Source organism: Platalea leucorodia (genome assembly GCF_965183815.1).
Source record: "Platalea leucorodia genome assembly, chromosome: 5".
NCBI lineage: Eukaryota > Metazoa > Chordata > Aves > Pelecaniformes > Threskiornithidae > Platalea > Platalea leucorodia.
The window spans coordinates 94710085-94733201 of record NC_138827.1 but is presented as its reverse complement, the minus strand read 5'-3'; the positions used below and the strand labels follow the sequence as shown (position 1 = coordinate 94733201).

At 40.0% G+C, this 23117-nt stretch overlaps 1 protein-coding gene across 1 annotated transcript in view; it reads left to right on the top strand.

The window, feature by feature from the left end:
• Positions 1 to 390: 390 nt before the first annotated feature.
• The window catches only part of TMEM163 (transmembrane protein 163), a gene marked incomplete at both ends in the record, with an annotated part of 103547 nt that continues 80820 nt past the window's right edge, over positions 391 to 23117 (top strand). Inside the window, 2 exons of the mRNA XM_082312241.1 lie at positions 391 to 547; positions 5734 to 5853. Of these exons, the coding sequence (XP_082168367.1) occupies positions 391 to 547; positions 5734 to 5853 (277 nt within the window). The remainder of the gene's footprint in view (positions 548 to 5733; positions 5854 to 23117) is intronic.

The following is a 23117-nucleotide window of genomic DNA, read 5'->3' as shown; positions in this document are numbered from 1 at the left end:
TCCCCTCACAGGCCGCTCCGCACGGGGGCGAGCTGCCGCCCGGCTCCGGCTCCGGCCCCGGCTGCCGCCCCCGCCCCGCTGCGGAGCCGGGCGCCGCTCCCGCCGCCGTCGGTGCTCCCTGGGGCGGGGAGGGGAAGGGCAGCGCGGGGGGGCGGCACCGCTCTCCCACCTGCCCCCCCCTCCGCCGCCGGCGAGGTTAGTGATGAGGCGGCCGCGGGGAGCGGCTGGCGGGGAGCAGCCGGAGGAGTTTGTTTGCTGCCTGTTCCCGTCTCCCTGATGCTCTGAGCCGGAGTCTCCTCCTCTCCCCGGGCTCGCACCCGGGCTGGATGCTCCGCTCGCTCCTCGCTTCGCTGCCACAGTCGCCAGCCGCTTCCCGCCGCCCCGCAAGAAATGGAGCCGTCCGCTGCCCCCCTGGACACCACTCCGGACCCCGCCATCGTGCAGCCCCCCGGGGCCAGCCCGCCGGTGCCCCCCCGGGAGGAGCAGCAGCAGGAGCAGCTGCGGATCGGGGAGAGCGGGCAGTTCAGCGAGGGGCTGGAGGACAGAGGTGAGCACCCGCCCGTCCCTCACCCCGCACCCGCCGTGCCGCACGCCGCCCTCCTCAGTGGCATGGCCCACCACCTCCCCTCCGTCCCGGCCCGCCTGACACCCACCCCGCCAGCTCTGCCGGCACCCTCCCTGCAGCTCCCTCACGCCTCGCTCTCCCGGACCCGCTCCCTCCTCCTCCTCCTGCCGCCAGAGCAGCCCTTCCCGCCCCCTCTTCTTCAGCCCTGGCAGCCCCACACCGGCTCCCGCCCTCCTCCTAACTGCCCCCAGCAGCCGCTCTGCGCTCGCCGCCGCCCAGCCCCGGTCTCCTCCGGACCCCCTTGCTCTTCCCTCACCCCCCGCAGCCCCGGCCTCCCGCGGGGTGAGGGCCTGCAGGCCCCGCTCCCGCCCTGCCCCTGCCGCCGCCTCAGCGCCCCCGGCCGCCTCCCCGCAGCCCGCCGCTGGCACTCGCTTAACACGCCGCCCTCGAAGCTTTCCCCTTTTGAGTTCTCCTGCGAACACCCCGCGACAGCTTTAAAATATTTTTATAAACTCTATGCGTGGCTGTTCCCACCTCGCCCGAAAACTCGCCTGCCTGGCGGGGCAGCGGGTGCCGGCGGGCGGCGGCACATGGCGCCGCTGCCGCTCCACAGGCGAGGGGCAGGGCCCGGGCCGAGGGGCGCAGGTGGCGGCGGGGGCTCCCGGGCGGCTCCCGGGAAGGGCAGGCAGTGCCGGAGGTTTGCTCGCCGCTGAGGCTACCTGCCGGCGGGGCTTGTGCCAGCCGCCTTGCGAGCAGGGGCACAACGGGGCGTTTCTGTGGCGGTCCGCTACAGCCCAGGCTGGGTAGCGAAGTCTGGGCACTTACCTTACTCCTTGTCTCCCTTCCCCTATAATAGACTTCCACATAACTAATTTTTTATTATTTGCCTAAATATCTAACCAGGGATGGGGAGCTGCCTGCTTCCAAACCCTGTTGCTCTTTAATGTGGAGCACACGTATTTCGGACATCTGTTAATGGTGTGTGAGGCACTCGCCTACCTGCTGCCCATAAAGGCAGCTGCCATTTTAACCCTCCCCATTGCCCTGTCCTCCACAACGCCTCCAGGCTCCTCTTCAGTTTGTCTCCATTTTTTTTATTTCATGTATAGGCTTTCCTTAGCCTCTCTGTTGCCTTTTATTTCTCTTTTTGCTTTCAGCAAGCCAGAGTCCCTTTTGTGTTCTCAGTCTTCATCCCATCCTACACATAACCCCTGTATCTCCCATTCTTTCCCCAGCTTTCCAAATGTCTGTGCCTGCTCATAAATCCTAGACCCGAAGTAGAGAAGTAAGGGGGAAGAGCAGTCACCATCTTCCCTGACAGGTTTCAGTCATGGTGGGGCTGCGGGCAGTCCTTTTTCCAGGGGTACCCTCACTGTCACCGCCAATGGTGGAGGGCAGGCATTGTGACTGAGGGCAATTTGAGGCTTCAGTCAGTTTTAAATAATGGGAATCAGGAATTTTTATTATGGTTCAAACATGGAAGTTTGATTACAGAAATGGTTAATTTGTGCCCAGTATGACAGAGCTAAAGATGAAAGCTGGCCCTTTTGGTATTAAGGTTAATTTCAAAAAGAAAGTGTGTCTGTTGTACCTAACCATATCTCTTTCTAGGAGGGAGATGAGACTAAAGTTGCTGATTTTATTTCCTTCTCTGCCTTCATGCTCTTTCTATTGCTCTTGCAGTAGCTTTCTTTTAGCCTTTCCTATAGTCATCAGTTCCATCTACCAGGATAATTTCCAGGCATTGTAGAGGAAAATCTGGTATGCTTTTTGCAGGTTGTCCCTGTTGAAATTGTTACAGTCTGTCCTTTTAGATTGTACTTTTTCTTATGATCCTTTCCAATGAATCATAGCAGATCCAGTTATAGAGATGATGCTTCCATGTTTGCTAAAAATAAAAACTAACCCTAAATTTTGGAACAAGACATTTGCTCTTTAAGAGCCAGATCCAAAATCAGTGATAATTTTGTGGATGGGGTCCTTAAATTAACATCTTAGGTGAACAATTTTTCTATTAGCCTTATCTCTTCCACAAATTCTAACTTGACATTTTAAAATGATCCCTTAGCCAAATAGAAAAGTACTTCTGGTAAGTCAGCATATGGTAAAGAATATCCTAGAATCACTTCACAAATATGCCAAGCTTGTGTTCTGCAACTGTTAGGCAGGTTTTTTCTCCTTATGATTTTTTTATGGGAAGAAAATCTGTTAATATATGAAGGTACTGAAAGATAAAGTAAAAATCCAGTGGATTTAACCAGTTCGTCATCTTTTCTTTACTTTAAGGATGTCTATGTGTTAAATAAATTAATGGCAATAAAATTACTCAGTATGTTAATTTCAGGGCGGAGGAATTTTATCAATAGATACTAGCTTTTTATTTTTGTAGCAATGCAGGTCATACTGAAAGATTATCTTTCAGCCTCCTGTGGATGTTTAAACCTTGTTTTCGTATGGTCAGTGGAAAAAATATGGAGGTTTACCTTGTGAATTATGTCGTTGCGTGTACATTAATGAGCTGTTGTTGCTTCTAAATAATTTTCATGCAATGGGCTTGGTAGTCACGTGAATGAGTGTGTATTTTTGTGTGCTGTCCCCTAGGACACTTGTAAGAACAATATGATCTTTCTCAGGGATGAAAATTGTAAATACAGAAAATTTATTTGAATTATTTTAGGAAGGAAGGGATCACATCTCTGACAGCTAGAATATGCCAGCCATTTTGAGAGAGAGAGAGAGAGAGAGACAAACGCACACACACACACACACGGCAGAAGTGGTTCAGTTTTATAAGGATTGCAGTGTCTGTCATACTGGACACGTGCTTGACATGTGAATAGTAATCAGCAGTGCTGCACTAGCTGTGGGGCTTATTACTAATTTCTCAATGTAATTAGGATATTATTTGATTTGTAAGTATCAACTGTGTATGTTGGTCTTCCCAGGTAATAGTGAGCTGTAGCCATGAATTATAGGATGACTTTAAAGAAAGAAACAGGTGAGGATGTCTGTCATTCTGATCCGTGTTTATTTGAGGTTTGAAATACTGAGAATCAAAATTGGCTAAGAAAACCTGCTTTGCTTTACATTCCAACAAGATTTGGGCCATAATTTAAAATCCTTGGTTTGGGCAGGAGGTAGGAGGGGCGAACACACAAAACATGAGAAGATGGGTTTTCTCTATGGTTACATTAGTAGAAATCTGTCCTATATTTCAAGATGTATTGTTAAATTACCTCATATCAGACAGCAATTAAACTGTGCATCGTTACCTGTAGTGGCAGAAGATAGGCCAAACGTTGGGGGAAAAAGAAATTCCTTCACGCAAATGAAAGCGGGCTATGTGAGAAATAGCTGTGCAGTACTATCAGTAAAAGGCTCAAACCTTTCAGAGTTGTCATCTGGTAGTTTTCGTGTATTAAACAGACAAAGAACACACATAATAAGAAACAGACATCATTTCAGTATAGGGCCTAGTAATTCTCCTGCATGCAAGTTTGCAAATTCTTTTCCATTCATGAAGAGGGGAGTGTGTAGCACAAAAGTGAGGTAATATTTTAAATTTTCTAAAAACACAGTGCAAGCATGAAATTCTCACGGTGGCTTTCTGAACTACCATAAAGAAACTCTCTCTGCTTTATTGTAATTGAGGTGAAAAAAGCATGAAGAATTTTTCCAAGACAGCCTGAAGCCCATCAATTATGCCTGGATTAGAACCAGTAATTTTGACAGGCTTCAATGGCAGAATAAAATCTGGTGGCTCGAATTGTTACCATCCCTGGATGCCTGCCCCTCTGCTGACACAGTGCTGCCCCTGAGGCATAGATTGATTCCAAAACCATTGCCGTTTTCAGCCAGTATATTACAGTCAGTTGAAATTAATATGTGTTAACGTTAATAAACTTGGTTAAACACGGTGTGGATTCAGGAGTATACTGATAACCGGATCAGGTGTCCCTGCCTCAAAAGTGGCAATAGTCATCAGAGAGAAAATTGGGTAAGGTGAGGGTAGTAACAGCTTCAGCTGTTAGGTTTTAATCTGCTGCTGAGTCTGCCAGAGTCCCTGTTCTCAACCCTTTGTCTACAGCATTAGACCAGCTACTGAAAGGTCGTGCAATGAAACCCATGCCCCAGTTCAGTGCATTCGGTGCAGGCAAGTCCCTCTGAAAAGTGATCATCATCTGAGAAGAACCACCCACATTTTGTGGAGTAGTTCATTAAGAGAGTTAAAAGCCATCAGGTGTTCTCTCCAGTTCAGCAGATTTGAGCTGGAACTTGCTGGTGAAAAAGAATGTATGTTTCAAATTAGATGAATATATTAAGCACAAAAGAATCTGGATGGGATAAACAGAAGGCAAATATGTTAAATTCTGAATGCATTTTAAAAGTGGCTTAAGACTCAGACTGAGAGAATGAAAACCAAAGAATGTTGTTATTTTCTTTATTTTTAACCTGAATTCTTCTCTGTGATTTGAGTGGACAAAAGACTTCCATAAATTGAAAGTATCAAAAGAGAGAGAAAGCAATCCCATTCCCTTGCACTAAACAGACTTCCATGCTGATTGCAATAAGGACAGAATTGGTTCTTCAGTTAGTTCTAGATGGGATATATTCTTACCTCACATGAAGGGCATTATGCTTCAAGAGTTTTTTTTCAACTTTGATAGCTTTGATGCTAAAGTATTCCTGCTTCTACTTTGATGCTCAATATGTGCAGTATATTCCTGTGCATCAGTAGGTTATTTCGCAGAGACTGGTGGACATGAGTTTTTTCTCCTATGTTAATTATGTTCAGGATCCTGAAGTGCTGAAATGAGTTTTGATCTGAGTGAGTACAGGACTGAGCCCTTTCTTGTGTAGAAAGGGTGTAAAATGTAAGTGATGTGAATTTCTGTAGCTGCCCTACAGTTGCAGTGCTCTTTTTAAGTGACTGATGTGTGGGTCTTTCTATGTGAAGTCAAAACAACCTGTATGTGCTGTCCTTGCTTATTCATGTGTTTCTGGTGGCTTCATTCACTTAACCTTAACAACGTGAGCAGGATTTGATTCTGTATTGATTCTATATGTAATATAGAATGTAAATATGTGATCTAGGTCTGAACTAACACAGCTGTGTTTTTAAAAGGAGCAATGTATTGTTCATACCCTCTTTGCTTATTGCTTATCAGGTTTACTAGAAAGCAGTACAAGGCTAAAACCTCATGAAGCTCAAAGCTACAGAAAGAAGGCATTGTGGGTTTCCTGGGTCTCCATTATTGTCACACTGGCTCTTGCAGTGGCTGCTTTCAGTGAGTATTGGGAATATTTTAAATCTTCACACCTCTTTTTTTTTTTTTTTTTTTCTCTTTTTTTTTCTTTTGGGCTCTCAGAATTTCTGTCTTTGTGGAAGCTTTCTCGTGTTTTTTATTTGCGACTGCTAAAGAGGTTTCTCTCTAGACTGCCTGTGTCTGCATGGTGCTTATAAATTAGTAAAACTGTTGTTTTTTTCTGCAGAGAATAGGGTTGTTGAAGGTCGGAGAAAGAAACAGGAGATGTTGATTCCTGCTAGCTTTTATGCATGTGGAACTGTTCATTTTACAGAATAGTGTAAAAATCATTATGCAATGGATTGCCTTTAACCAAGGAGGTCAAATATGACAAGTCTTAATCCACCTGGGATTTGTAGTGGGAATGCTATAATAAAGAATAGTGAATTGTAAGGAAGATATATATAATTTATCTGTATTACACTGACAGATACCTTAACACAATGCTAATCGGGAGGAGAAATATCAGTTTCTTCTTAAGCCAGTGTTTTTCTTTAAGTTTCAAGACATTTGTCTAGTTTACCTTTACACAAAGAATTTGGAAAAAAAAAATCAAACCAACCACTTTTATACGGAAAAAATGAAATATATTGCTTTTATTTCAAAACAGGAAAAAAATGCTACGTTGTGTAAATAAAGATATATTATAGTTCAATTCAAATTTGTGAAATGCCAGCTTTCTATCTTGGTCAATTAAGTAACACTGCATTACTGTAAGGACAAAAAGAAATGTGGAATCTGGAACAAAATCTTTGCAATGGCACATTCTCTGTTTAAAAGAAGGAAAACCCAGAAGTGACTGGATTTACGTGTTTATATAAAGAAAAGGAAAGCTCTGTCTGGGGGACAAGACGTCTAAGATGTCTCAAAGCATCGTTCTTCAGCTTGATAAAGACAGACTTGCATTATTTTTCTTTTTTTTTTGAAGCTGCAGCAGCATGTGTTTTATTATTCTAATCTGCAGTGTACGACCTGCTGCTGGAAGTTGGTGTCGGCTCCCAGGAGAGATTATTAGAATCTGACCAAATGGTGTCTGAAAACTCGATATATATATTACTCAGGGCGATTTATATAGAAACACAGGTACACTAACTTGATTCAAAAAGAACAGAAAAGCGAAGGAACACTTAAAAGCAGAATCTAAGACTGTAAAGAATTTCAGTGTTAACAAGAAAGCCGGACATCTGAGTTTCCATTTTGTTCTGCTTCATGAAAATGCAATAGTCTGTCTATGCTACTGAAGCAACATAAAAGTAAATACTGTGTTACAAAATAATTTCATTACCTATTAACAATATAATTTTAGGGAATACTGAGAAATGGCTTAATTTTGTTTTACATTTTAATTTGACAGAGTTGCAGGACATAAGTATAATATGGATAACTAAACCACTCCATTTCTTCTAAAAGGGTCCTTTTAAACATATTGTAAGACTAGTTAGGCTATCTGAAAGCTTTTATTTTCTGTTTTCCGTATTTGTGGTACTCTGGTAGTGTTTAGAAACCCTACCAAAAAAACGCAGCAGAGAAGGAAGTCCCTTCCTGGATATACTGTGACTGCATACTCAGCTGGAGTGGATAGGCATTGAACTACAGAAATCAGCTGTTAGTAGTAGACTAATTATATGTTTTTGGAATGTATCTTTCCTCGTGGTTTGAAGGGGCTAAATTTATGAGGAATAAAAGAGGAACCAGCATACAGATACATATTAAATCTGTATGAAATCTCTTAATAGACAGTTGACAGTTAACTTACATGCCACAAAAGCATTGCCAGGGCTTTTGATATGCTTCGTATTAAAACTTTTCAATCTTTGAGGAAAATACAGTCATTCTTCTAGAATCACTTTGCTTCCCCATGCAATTTCAGTAGTTCTGCTCAGTTTATCGTCTCACGTTGACTGCTCTCTTCCTTTGTGCTGTCCTTTTAGCAGGTTCCTCTAGCCAATCCATGAGTTGGGAGACATGCCAGGTGACCAGAGTTTGCTGCCTGTTTGATGTAAATGACTAGTTGTCACTTTGGGGTGTCTGACACTGCCAATTCTTTGCAAACACCTGCTATTTAAAGCATCCTCTTTCCGTTTTACTTCTTGTCTGTAATGGTGAAGTGTTAGCAATACAGCCCTGATGTTCCGTTTCAGTGAAAAATGGGGACCTGCTGTGCTAATTGTCAGGCTACACTGACTGTATTCTCGCTACTCTTTCTGATTCCTCTATACATTTGTTCTGTAAATTTCTGTTTTATCTTCTTATAGGCTTCAGAATACTTTCTTGCAAGTGTATCTTATGGTGTAGCTTTTGCAGCAGCACATGATATAGTAAAGATACTAGGCCAGGGAACTGACATTACTAGGTAACTGTAGTTGAAGAAATGGAGGACACGGAGGGTAAGAAAAGTACTAAGGGGAGCGATACCTGTGTGTATGGTCTGTGTGGAGTGTGGGGAAGTGAGATTCAGGAGCTTCCTTTTCCAACCAAGTGCTTGTAACTAGACTTCCTTTCCTTTTCTATGGTCTGCCCCCTCCCTTGAGTGCTGCAGCTTGATCACCATCCTTCCTTTCAAGACTAGTCTAGTTGCTTCCAAAGCCCTATTTTTCTAGCATTAGAGTAAGTTGGAATGGTCTATCTTGACTGGTACGAGATGTTTTCTTTTGGTGGGATTATGATGATGCCCCAGCTGAACTCTGATCTTCTTTCACTTGGTAATAGTGAAAGGGGTTGATAAATCTTTCATTGATCTGAATACATGAAGTAGTTTCCTTATTAGGTAATGATCTATGGCATGTGAGGTGTGAGATCCATTGATCTGAAATGCGTGTTAGACTTACTATTGAAAAGAACCTGTGTATAGTGTCTTAAAGGTGTATAAATTCAAGTTATGATATACCTATATACATGTCATATATTTGCTACATAACAGGTGTATGGTATGTATTCTCTCTGGGATGGGCTATTTTGTGGCCTGAAATACTGTAATATAGAAGATGAAATGCATCAAAATGTGTTTGGTCTCTTTAGGTTTGGAAATCTAAACTAGGCTAGGCTGGATATGGGGCAGAATGGCTGCTTAAGGGGAAATGAAATTGTCATCTTTCATTCACTAATATTGAGAAGTAGGACTTGCACAGACCATAAAATCAGCTTTTTCCTTTAGCTGAAAGAACAGATCTCTTACTATCAGGTACTTAATATACTTAATTTTACTACAGAAATGCTGTACTTGCAAAAGACCATTTGTAAGCTTCAGCTGCTGTCTCTAAATACAGCTCCTGCACTGTGTGGTAATCACTGTGGTCTCATTGGCACCGAGTGCTGTTGAAGGTATTGCTCTCCAGCATACAGTTGCACAAGGCTTCAGTAAAATCCTTATAGACTTAAATTTGTAAGATCCTTAAAGTCAGTGGAGCCCTATGCTATTGTCTTTAGTGGCTGAAAGTTAGGGTCTCTTAGAATCAGTTGTGCATATTCTGACATTTGTGGGTTTGTGCAATACTTTTATGGTCAGATACTGAGCAATGCATGATGAGTAAGTTCATTTCACGTTTCATTTCAATGCTGCCTGAAATATGCATGCTTGTAGAATACTCATCAAGAGTGGATTTACATTTTTATAAATATATAGTCATAAACTGAGACTGGGCATGATAAAAATTACTAAAATGAACATTAATTTATTCCTCAGCATCCCAAGTAAGTACTGGAATAATAATTTTAATGTAATTGTTTCTGTTTTACAATAATATAAGAATGATAACATATTCTGAACATCTTTTTTTGCAACATATGTATGTGTAGTATAAGGCTGCAGTCTAAATCATTTCTTAATAACAACTATAACTTCTTTCTGTAGCTGCAGTATTGTAGATTCATACTGAGCCTAGTTTCAGAATCATAATAGAGAATGAGGGACTATTACAGGTTGAATGGAATTTTGGTGTTTTGAAACCCATTATTCTTAGTTTCTTGACATTTATGTTACTAAAGCATAATTTTGAAAAATATACAGCTTTTGCTGTTGTGGTTTAATTTCTGCTCAAGCAGCTAATCTCTGATAATATTGTCAAAGCAGAAAACAAACTCTCATTCTATCTGGTATTTCTTGTCCAGTGTAGACTTGTGATTCACAGAAAGTAGCCTGTTCATTCATCTTCCTGATTTGATTAGCTAAAATTGTTTCACAGTGAATGCAGTAGTCATATCAATATATCAAAACAATGTATAGACCAAATTCTGCACTAAAAGCTCTCTTTGTAGTCAGAGATTGAGTAAAGATTTAGAGCGTGTGCCTTTGTAAATGTAAGCTTTGTAAAGGGCTTTCATGAGGCAGCCGTCGAGATGGAACTTGCAAACAGCCTGTCCCAGTGTGGTCAGAGCACGCCTGAATAGGCCCGGCATGCTGCTGCATCACGGGAAGAGTTGACACTGGGCTCTTTGCAAAATGCTGGGGAAATAGCAGGCAGGTTGTGAAATCTTTCCTCGTGGTCGCTTTAGCGATCAGTCCTTTTAGATCACCACAGACGTATTTAAGGGTCTAGCTTTATAGAAATAATTGAAAACTTGAGTGCAACAGTAGGTCCATGATTTGAGGTCCTATCCTGGTAAGTGTTTGTCTGGTGTAGTAAATACGCGCTGTTATTTTGAGAAGGTGAATTCTATAAATCTATATAGTATTTCAGATGGAAAGTTGGTGGATACAATTCTATAAGGGGGAGTATTTTATTAGGATCAGCTGTTGGCCCATGGGCAAGGTATTACAAGTAAATGCAAAGAAACAGACATTCTGATTTTGGATACAAAATCATTTGTGTTTCAAAATGATTTACTGAAAAATAATTTATTAAAGTGAGCTTCCACATATTGTGATTAGAGAGGCATTTTGTTTTAAATCCATGGTCCATACGCTTAGAAATTTCAGGGTAGAGGTTGCTTTTAGATTAAAGCTTCATCCCAGTTCCGACTCTCTAACAGACAGATTCAAATGCCAAGAAACCTTAGAAAGTATGGGTCCAGCTCCACTTTCTTCATTGGAATGACTAAACTGAGCCATAAAATCTCATTTTGGTTCGCTGTAGGACATGACTGCTGATTCTCCTCCCCTATTATGCTGCCCCAGTGCACTGCAAATGGAGTTACATGGTACAAACATTGAACAATTGAAGGTGTTATCCTCTGGATGCTCAGATGTGGATGTATCGATGTCATCTGTCACTTCTCATCTCAGGCATACTGCTCGGACAACTGAGGTGGGGAGTGACTATATTAATTTATTGATGAATGTATCATTTTCCCAGTGACCCATTCCTATTCTCGATTGAAAAATTAAATATATGTGGGCTTTCCCTTATGTTTGCACAATACTTAGTACACCCTGGACACAGCTGTGAATAATAAAGAATGTAGGTGAAGGTTCATGGTTCTGAGGCTCTTTAGTTCGGACATCCAATTCAACATTCTTTAAAGGTCCCTGAATTTCAGAGAAATGATGGGCATTCAGAACTCAGGCCTGTTTTAGAGCATCTCAGCTGGGTACCTACACAGAATTCTCCAGGATCACTGAGCACATGAAGAGTTTTGGTCTTTGCGTTTTCTCTTCCAGGAGCTATACAGAATTGCATTTCTCAGTCCTAAAGACCTGAAAATATTTTTTTATTGCAGTAAAGCATGTTACATTTATTCACAAAGTCACATTTCGGGTCACAATACCATGCAGACACTTAAAATCAAGTAAAGGCTAAATACAGAATGGAACTGCTGTGTGATAGTGTGCAGATCCCTCATTTTGCATATTTCTCAGGGCATTTAATTACATCAATTACAAAAAGACAGATGCTTCAGGGCTGTAGTCTCACAGAAGTGTTAATGAAATATAGAACTTAAATTCCCAAGGTAGAGTTCTGATATTGATGACACTTTGTGCAACCCTATCATCCTCGTTATAGCTGCATCACTATAGTTGAAAACAGAGTTTGGTCCTAACCATGTTATACATAAGATCTAAAGGACAAAAAAATCCATTGTCTGTGCAGCACTGGCAAAAGATAGCCTTTTGTGTAGGTCAGTCTGTACTTAGTAACAGCAAAATGCAATTTTCATTCCCCAAAAATGAAATGAGAGGCCAGTAAGGGCCTGTCTTTTTTTAGGCATACAAAACTCTAAGTGACTTTCTTGGGAGGAGAAAATAGCATATGGATGTCAAGTTCAAGACTGATAGCTGTTGAACAGAAGTATAGGTCTAAAATCTGCAATGCTTCACACATCATGAAATCTTTTCCTCAGTTGGCAGGCAAAATGATGATAGAAGTCTGTGAAATCTAGAACAGGCTGTGTAATAATCTCTGTCTATGTATTTGAACAGTAAACAATTTAAAAAATTGTTGCTGTGGTGGAAGTTTATTAAAACAACTGAGTTTGTGTTTAAATGCTAACCTTTAAAACATACGAGTCTGTTATATTTTTGCAATAGAAAATTGCAGTTTAATCATTTCTTGTGCTAAATACCGATTCCTTCCTCATGAGAGAAGATCATCCCAAAGAATTTTGAAATTAAACCAGGATGCCGATATTGAGGGGAAACTAGCACTATAACATCGTTATGTGAAGAATGAGGAACGCGCAAGTATGTTAAGTCTAGGCTATTCGGTATAAAAATCATAATCGCAATTCTGTCCTTTGTTGTTTTATTTTTCCTTTCTGAGATTGTGGGGTTTTTTTTGTGCAAAAGTATGAAATAAATCTGCGATATCTAGACCAGTAAGAACAATAACGCCCTTTAAATGAATTAGCATCTATATTCTATTACATAATTTATACCATATAAAATATATATATTATACATATTCTAATAAATGTTATATTTATTTTATATAAGGAGATTTTACACACTCAAAATTTGGTCTTCAGTTTTGCCATCGGATCTCTGCTAGGATTCCGTTAAAGGCAACTTTGTGTTTGATGATTCAGAGGTTCCAGCTATGAGAATACAGTTGTGTAGCAAGGTACAATATACAAATAAGTAAGGTAAATAACTAGGCAGCGTTAAGTAATTGGGCTGGTGTCATGGACCCTACTCATATCCCTAAGAGAATTCTACTGTGCCATTAGAGACAGATGTAGGCAGAGGCTGAATTTTGCATAGGGGAAAAAGGACTGAACACTTAATGGGGAGGGTTTTAGGCACACCACTTGGCAGTAACTGGGTGGTGTGGGAATGAAGTGCCCTATAGCCGTCCCTAGCCTGTAGTGGATGAAAAATGTGTATCTTGGCTAAAAGTAGACAAAAATAGTTCGAAAAGGAAGGAATGTTACGTTTATTGCATGTGATTGGTATTAACTGTTGTTTGTAAAAAACCTGTTTGATGTTTTCTGTATAAAATTGAATTTAAATTATCCTCTAGAACAAGTCTGAATTTCTGCTCTTGCTTTATTTGGTATGTCACATAGATAAGTGGTTGCACATCTGCCCTTTGAAGGAACATGACTGCAGTCTTAGAAGTCAAATGTTATTTTCAATCAATCGACGTAACATCAGTTCTACAAAGTAGTAACTCAGCTGTTGCAGGCTTACCTCTTGTGCAGAGGCACAAATCTGTTAACACATTTCTTTATGAATGCCTGATACATCAGTAGAACTTGATTTTCTTAGATCATGAGGTGTTTGCTCTGCTCTCCCAATTTAAGGATGGGCTGCTTTGCTTGTTGGCAAAGATGAACTTGTAATTCTTTGTATCTGGAGCAGAAAATCAAGAGTAATGAAAGAAAATGGATGTTTAATATTCGTTGTACAGTATCACTTTATTGTTTGAAGTTTGCGAGGTTGTAAAGTAATACTGAATTAAAACAAACTTCTCACGCAGCAGTGAAAGTGATGCAAATCAGAACACAGCTTTCTTTTCCTTAGGTTTTCTTTACTTCTGCCAGAAATTTAAAAATATTCATGTGTTCTAACTTAGTAGACAACAAAATGTAAACAAAAAAATGTAAACTTGTACCTGATTTAATTTTTTTAATAACATTTATGACTGTTTTCCTTTACTAGGGAGGTTGGTAGTGCTTGGTGCGCACTTCTTGGCATTTGTTCTCTGTGATTTTTCAGTGACAGTGTTTGAGTTCCTTTCGCTGAAAGTTGAAGCCTGTTAGATTTTAGTACTTTTTCAGTACAGAATTCTATTTGCAGATGACTCATCTTGTTTTGGTATGCCTGCGCTGTAGGAGGAACTTAATAACAGTGAAATAATCACATAAATAATATCTGCTGCTTTACAATGCAATATAGCTCCTGGCAGATCTATACCACGTTGCACTAGAACATACTGTTGGTTGGCTGACACACGTGCTTCCCTGTTGCCAACTCTGGTGAAGCAATGGTAGCGCTAGAGATGAGAAATGGGAGCGTTTGGGAGTCTGTGGTGATATACAGAGTGGTAGCGGAGAAAATCTATTACAGCAGAGGGTGATGTTGTTTGAATAGATGGCACTGCCCCTTCTGAGGTTAATAACCCAGTATTAACCGAAGGACGCTTTTGTTTCTGAAAATACTACCAGCAGGAGCATAAAACCTATGTCCTAGATACTCCTATTTGTTACATGCAACGACACTTTTTGAGAAAAAGCAAGTTAATACTGATCTTGTGAAAAATCCAGTTTGGTAAATTAATCTACTATTTCATTTGAAAAAAATATTATTTGTCATTGTAGGTGATAAACTGTAATAAAACTGCATTATGCTCTGTTAAACAGCTGTGCTTGTCCACTGTAGTGGTATGCATTTCTGGCGCATTGCAAAATGATGCATGTGTGTGGTTTGATCAATCTGTTATTGTACCTTACTGAGAATATTACACAAATATTAGTGTAAAATAAAAATAGGTAGAAATACTGTGGGGTTGGGTTGTTTGGTGTGTGTGGTGGTTTTTTTTTTTTTTTTTGTTGAGGGGATGGTACTTGGATGATAAGGGTCTACAGTTGTTCTGATCTCTGTTTTGCATTCATAGATTTTGATACCTCGTCAAGCAACTGTAGTGTCAGTTGGTCAAGTCGTTCAGATTGAAAGATTGGAAAACTTTGATACATCTTTGGAGGTATTTAAAGAATGGATAGATGTGGTGCTGGAGGACATGATATAGGTGGACTTGGCAGTGTTACGTTAACGGTTGGATTCGATGATCTTAAGGGTCTTTTCCAACCTTGACGATTCTATGATTCTATGGTTGTATTAAAAGGGTAGTACAACCTGGTCAAACTAGTTTTGTTCAAATAAGGATTGTCAGAGGTCTTTGGTGAAGACTGAAACCAAAAGTCTGGAGGTTGGGGAAGGCAAGATAACTTTTAATAGACACTGACCTTCATTTGCAAACCAGCCTTCTCCAGAAAAGCCATGAAGAGCTCCTAACTATCTCTTCTGACTTTCCTGTATGACCCATTCCCATTCTTTTTTCTCTGGATGTGCAGAAAAAGGGACAGATAAGCTTAGCTTCAGAGTTAGAAGCAGCAGATTAGTCAGTGCTTAGTCAAAGAAGAGTGACCAGAAATAACCAGCTGGTATTTTTGCTAGACAGAAAAACTGCAGAGGAAGGGGAATAGTCTGACAAATAGTGTAAAAATAGTTAGACAAGAGGCATCTGCATTCCAGGAACTGCTGCAGACTTGCACCACGAACTCTGCCTTTCTGGAGAGATCTCTGGGCCATTTTCATGCTAGGTGTGATGCTGAGAACATGAGTAAGATCTATTGCAGAACAGGATTCTCAGCTGAATCCTAAATGAAGATTTCTCATCAGATATGAAGACTGTTTATCTTCTGCTATTAAAGATTATGCATCAAGGAACTGTTAAGTATAATGTATCTTTTCAATATATCAAGGTGAAGAAAATACACCTCTAAGTGCGTTGTCCTCAGATCACTTTTTTAATGAAACATATCAATGGCCAAGGAATGACAGTATTTCCCCAGGCTCTGAAAAGAAAAATCTCAAATTTTAGAGGAAAGATTGATTATCGTTCAGTGGAAGATTTAATAGAATGGAAATGCAGCCTGCAGCGTCAGCTAGGATGTGTGGCTGGGGAAAATAAAAGTAGCTCCATGGCTTCCCGTTCGAGTAGGCCTGATAGACAACTTCGGTTAAGGTATACTTGAAATGCTGAAGTCCAAATTAGAAAGGAGTTCCTTAGAAATGGTGTTTTGTAGAAACCATATAACTGTCTTTACCTAGATCAAAAGAATGATTTGTGATCCTTCCATGGTAAGAATTCTCTTTCAAAGCAACAAATGGCTTCAGATATTTAATAACAGATTTGTGGTGTGTGGAACAGTGAAGTTCACATTTAGTGTGAATTGAGTTAACCCTAGAAAAATGTTTCTAACAGTTGCATGGAAAACATAGGGCAGAGCCAAGTAACCAGCATCGGACCTGGCTAGCATTGTGCAAGCTAGTGACAAAACCATTAGTGATTGCAGTGGTGGCAGGCCACTTCCTAACTACATGGCTGAGGAGTTACAAGAAAGCTGCTAAATGGCACAAGGCAAAATAAGACAGTCTGTACTAGTGTTGTTTTATGTTGATCAGTTTGTCTGTGTGTAAATGCATGCTGCTGGGGATACAGGAAGGCAGATAGAAGGCATCACTCTTAGCTTGTTGTTTTGTAAGAGAGCAAATGAGGGCTATATGTATGCCTGGAGGATTATTGTCTACCTCCCGGCTTGACAGACATCACTATTCTCTGATTTGCTGCTGCGGCTAACATATATCAGACTATAATGTCTAACTATGTGGAACTAATAGTACCCACAAGAGCGAATTCATTTGCCCATCTTTGTGGCACATTTGAAACTAATAATAAACTGTGCCTCCTTTTTATTTAGCATGACTTGATATTTCTGTGTGTAATTAACTGCAACAAGAAAAGGAGAGATTGTTTAACAATCCTCTCTCTAGCCATAAAAAAATAGGCCAGCAAATTAATTTTTACAGATTATTAGTTAAGGAGGTAAAATTAATAGTGATGTGCCTTTTACCATGTGAGTTCTGATTGTGTGATAACCGTAGTTACCGCTTGTGCATGAGTAAAAAGTACATCTGATATTGAGATGTGGGCAGCAAAATGATCCAATTTTGTTGTTTTGAATCCTGGTGAATGCTCGAGCAAACCCTACTCAAAGGGAGATTTCCTGTTACTCTCCCACTAAGAGATACTCCTTGGGTTATCGCGTGTACATTTCCCTGCTGAGAAGCATCTGGTGGATGAAAAGAAGGCTTGGATTTAAGGGATAATGTTGCGAGTAATGTTTAATGGCTTATGGAATCTTTAGGCTTGAAATCTCCTAAATAGACTTAATTTGCAGGGACAGATCTTCAGTTGGAGTAAATATGCATAGATTTGTTGACTTCCATGGGTTTATTTCAATTTGAAACAGGTAAGTGTCTCGCCCTAAAGGTTATGGCAAATGATAGGATGAACTTACACTAGATGAGGTGTTTTCAGGCTTATATCTCCTTCTAGCATTTTCTTGTTCTTTTGATAGTTACTCTTGTTTTGTCCCTCATTTTTGTGAGATAATATTTGCTTAAGGCAGCCTGTTTAAACTTTCGCAAGCATTTTTAAATGCAGAGGGAAAAAGGTGAATTAACGCTAACTCAGATCCTGCTAGGTTCACACAGACCAGGCGAAGAATTAGCTCCAGGGACCATTCTAATCCTTGGCATAGCCCAAGCTTTCTCTGTAGCCTTGGGAAAATCATTTTACTGCCGTAAGCTTGTTCTCCATCTGCACACATCAGGTTTTGATACATGAAAAAGTAACTGAATTTTCTGCCAAAAAATTGGAGTGTTTTGCTAGATAGTAGTTGACACATTTATGTGTATCCTAAGTCTTCCATAATGACAACATGCTCTGAATTTTGTACGTACAGTTCTGGGCAGGCATTGTAGGCTGCTTCGTCTCATACTAGACTTATTTGTGGGATAATTTCCATCATTTGTTGTGATTTATCTGGTGAAAGCTCTTTCAAAGACAGAATTTTTAGTGCTGTAATGTTTGTGATTGGACGTGTTTAGATGTATTTGACTTCTTGTCGCTGGAGCAGTAGTAACTTTACAGTTGAGTGATGTGTTTTGGGTTGGTGGGTTTTGAGGAACATGGCATTACTCTTGTTTGTATTTTGGTGATGCCATTAGCCCGCTTGCTGCTGACCTTGAACAGAGAAAAAGCCCTGCTAGACTATTAAGAGGAGAGGATTGTGCAGTTGTGTATGGTGGTGGCTGTTGGTGGAATAGCTTCACATTGTGCAGTGCCTCTCAAGGTTCATGAAGTGAAGCACTTAGGGACTTGGACCTTTTTCTTTATTTTCTTCTTTTATTTGTCTCTTTTCATAGATGGTAGAGAAAGGTAAATGCTATTAACATTTGTTTTTCAGTGCTGGGAAACGTGTTTCTTCTGTTCCTGTGAGGAACCATTTTCATTGGTCAGATAGATGTTGGAAAGAACTTTTTACAACTTAGAACTGCTGTCAAATGAGTACAATTGAGAAATAAAAGGTGAAGGGAAAACGCTAGGAAGTAACCTGCCTTGAATTCTAAGTGCATGAAGTTTTTGAGATCAAGGAAGAAATCCCTTATGGAGGATGGCAGTTTAAAAAATTTTAAAGTGTCTTTGAGCAGCAAGTAGGATGGTTTTAACCATTGACAGTTGTCAGGAACACATTAGTGAGGCCTTGACTTTCCAGAAAGAACCTATTTTTTTTAGCTGTATGTTTGACCCGATGTTCAGTGTAACTTTTCATGTCAGCACAAGTCTGATGTTATTTTTTGCAGAGCTATGCTACGTTTGTTGCATGTACTTTTGCTTTTTTTGGGGAAAACTGAGCCTGAGGTTTTGAAAATAGGCATTTTTTGTAACAAAGCTCAGTGCTCCACAGTTCAAAAGTAAGGTTTGAAAGCTGCATCAAAAGTGCAGTTGGATTCCATGAGGTTACCAAATGTTTTCTCCTTTATTTTTTTTTCTTCTTCACTTTTTTCTTTGCCAGGAGTTGAACAGGCATTTGGGGTTTGGCTGGCTCAGGTGTGGTCTTCTAAAACTAGGTAAGTTGCGTCTTTCACAGAATATATAGACAGATTGGTCACTGCATTTACTAATCTGTAAGAATCTGCTGATAATTTGTAACTGAGCTGTGAATGTTTGTCATGGCATGACACAGGGAAGTGAAATGGGAGCCTAGTGGGTCAGACTAGCTTGCATGTGTGTCTGTGAGGATTGCTATGGTGTTGCAGAATGTCCCCCTAACCCTTGTAGCTGAAGAACTAAGCAGGGATCCATTGATGAAGGCTAAGGAAGTCTACCAACATGAACATTGATACTGTCAACCAGAATAGTGTCCCCGATGGTTTTCTTAGGTGGCTCCGAGTTTGTATCCACCTATTTTAGAATGGAGAAGACAGTCTTGCCGTGTTATCTTAGAACCATAGTAAACAACTTTCTGTATATAAAGTTTCACTTTGTATCTCCTCCTGGTATGCTTAGAATTTGCTGTGAAATAAATGCTGTTTTGCAGTGACTGTTAGGCGCACTGGAGTTTAGTGGAATTGGTGATTTGTTGCTCTTGCTATATACTGTATGCCTTTTCTGCATAGGCTTCCTGCTGCAATGCAGTTTTCTGCTGAGCAGAAAAAAACTTGCTAAATTTTGCTCTTACAAAAAGCAAGCCAAAATAATATGCAAAATTCTGTAGTACAGGGAAAAAAAGGTTTGCTAAATATCGTACTGATTTAAAGCAAAACAAAAAAAGCTCCCCATATACTGTGTTAAGTTTGTTTAAAAATTAATACAGACAGTGCTTATCACTGATGACATCCATTTTTCATGATCAAATGCACATCACTTATTGAGTGTAGAAGGTACCTGTTTCTGTGATGATGTATTCTTTTTTGAGGCTGTTATACTTGTCATTTCAATGCCTGGCATGGAGAGGAACTTCAGGTAGATGGTTTGAGGAAGAGCTGCAAAAGAATTGTTGTCCTGCTTAATCTTCGGAGCCATGGCAGCCTCATATGGCACAGTCAGCATCTGAGGATGTGGATGGGAATTAGGGAAGACATACAGAGGAGTTCTTAGGGATAGAAGATTATGCGCTAACAGTGAATCTGCTGGATCTACAGGTCAGGTCTGAGACCGTTTTGGTGTCTTGTATGTTACAAGTTGTGGTTATGAAGTCTTTGAAACAGACTTTGTTTACAGAACCGTTTTCAGTTCCAGTGTCTTCACTGTTCTCATGTTCACTGGCAATGCTCGGTGTCTGTGGAATGAGGAAAAGCCAAAGGCGTGTCTAATCATCATATGGGCAGATGACTTAAGTGCTTTTAAAGATGGGAGTTTTCTGATTTTTGCTTTCCCCTTGGGTATTCTTGGTTTGACTGTGTATTTTATAGAGGTGAGTGCAATCAGCCTTTCTTTTAATGACAGTCTTAAAAATGTAGGTGGACCTGAGGATTTCCATGACTTTCACAAAAATTCAAGAAAGCAGACATGCTTCCAGTTGGAAAGGTGGGATGGAATCCAGTGATGTCAATGCTAAACACAGGTGGAAACGGACTTTTAGGTGGATCATCCAGAGTAAAACCCACCAAACTTGGCAGCACACCATGTCATAAACAGGGAGGTAATATTCAGTCATCCTGTCCTACATAGTAGAGGGCACATGGGAAAACAAATTGCACAACTGGGTTGCAAAGAAGCTGCAGGGCTAATAAATTGGTTTGGAAATCTAATGTGGATGTATAAACATAAGCATGCAGATACTGTGATTTAAAGCAAGAGCACAAACTATGTGGTGTCTTGCTAAGTACTGTGTAATAAGGAGCTATATGGCATGGATGCAGTGTTTCTAAAAATGCATTCTCAGTTTCAGACAAAATAAGCTCTCAAGAGAGTTGGGGTAGCTAAGGGAGAAGGGTTATAAAACCAGGCTTGTACTCTTCTGCACTACAGTCAATTCCCTTGCTGCTGGGCACGGTGAGCAAGGTTGTTTATGGCAGATAATGATAAAAAGCTGATTTAACTCAGAAGGAGAGTGTCCCAGACTGTCAGTTTTTGAAACACTCAGAAATCTTCAGAGAAAAGGCACTTTTGAAGGTAAAGAATTGCATTTGCTGGTGCTCATGGTGTTCAGCTGTGTCTTTTTTTTTTTTTTTTTTAAGAATGTCTCATGCAAGTATAAATAGGTTATTCATCAAAAGCAGAGGACACATGAGGACCTGACCTTTGCTTGTAATGAATCTATTTAACTATCATACAAGTGATACATTTCACAGTTAACTTTAGTTTAAGAAATGATATTGCTACCTGTGCTTTACAGGCAGTTTCGCAGTTACACAGCAGTTTTATTCCAAAAAGCAGCAGATTTGATCTTCAGTTTGAATGTGTCCATCTCTGGGGTCCAATTAGGACTGAATGCAAATGGCGTGCTTTTCCTTTCCTGGTGGCCAAGGCTTCACGTTTGCAGTGAGTTACTACATGGTGCAAGAACACCTTTTAGACCTAAACATTTACAATCTATTTTCTACATTCTAACTTTTTATATGTGTATACAATGATTTCACTAGGACGTTAGGTAAGATGCAGGGAAATTAATAACATGTATCCCATTAATGATGATGTGTAGCTTTTCTGCTCACAGTAATGTATCTGCCTTGATTTCACTTGCATAACTTAAATCAGAATTGATTTTTACATTCGTGTGCTATGGTATTCGTGTGTCTTGTGATACTGAAAAAATTAAGATAAGGAAAGTCAACATCGTAGGTCAGCAGAAGATGTTGATAAAGGGGTTCTGTTCAGGAGATACTTGGTATTCATTATCTTCACTGTGATCAATAGAAATCCTTTTGACATAGGGTGACATCAATAGCTGGGAAAATTTGACTTAGCAAAAAGTGCATGAAACGCAAAGAATAAAAATATATGAAAGAGCTAGTTAGGTTACGTTTTCCAATTGACTGTTACATAGGTGCCACAAAATACAATGAAACCAATAAGCATACAGGGTAAACCAAGCAATATGCCCTCAGCACTGTAGCTGTTTAAAAACAGCAGACTAATGAACCTAAGAATCAGCCTACTTCAAAGAAAGACATTCCCATTATGAAGATACTTCCAGTGAGCATTTGTTCATGCTTTAGAGGTGGCATTTTCACTGAAGCAATCGAGCTCTCTAAGTCTTGCTACTGTGGTTTAAGAAGTTATCAGTAAAATGTCTTCAGATGTCTCCTTTGTCCCGTTGCCCCTAGGTACTGTCCCTGCAATGGAGTTAGCAGAACAGAGTGTACTGATACTACCTGTGCCTCATTTAGTACCTTGTAAAGTCCAGATTTTTTTTTTTTTAATGTAATGTTAATTGTTTTAGCTTAGGCAAATGATAGGCTCTAGAAAATCTGAATTCACTTTGTAGTTCTGGTGCTGGTAGGTCACTTAATTTTTCTGTCACCACATTGCACTTAGATTTTGAGGGCTGTACTCAGTTCTAGTCATTCTAATTTAACATGAAGAATTAGAAATTAAATAGAAATTAGAACTTTAAATGACTGATGTCATTGTTCTTTTTGTTTTCATTGAGATTATTCACATCGTATTCATAAACCTGAGTAAGATCATGGTTTTAGGCTTTGAGATTTTCAGGAAAGAATATTTTTTTCTAAGTGTTGGTATAGTGTAGAATGTAGTATGGAATTCCACTAGTTTTAGGTAAAAATGGCAGTGCCAGGATAGTTATAGAAATCACAGAAATACAGAAGAAGGTACTTAGGATCTTGAAGGAGGTTTAAATGTAGTTGCATACGGTTTTGTTGAATTTTCTCCTTTTAGCTTCATCTATTAAAAAAAAAAAAAAATCAAGATTGTTCAGAATTCTAATGCTGTCTTTTTAGATCATCTTCAGTCTTCCTACTGAGGTTGGGTGGGATGGGATCAAAACTTCATGCTTCCATGTCACCCATAGGTATAACACTGTAGAATTTGAGGTAGGGATGAGAACCCTGGCCCCAGGGAAGCTTTTGTAGGATTTTTCCTCTTTCTTCAATAGGTCCAGAATGTCATTTGCTAACAGTATTAAGAGTTGCAAGGAGTATTTGTTTTCCCCCATTAAAAACATTCCACTTGGCTTGTAAGGCCTTTTTGGAATGTGTTCTGCCTTTGGTTGCTATGATGAAATCTATAACTTGAATATAGTTTTCTGTTCATGAATAATTTGTTCATCTTGCTGTG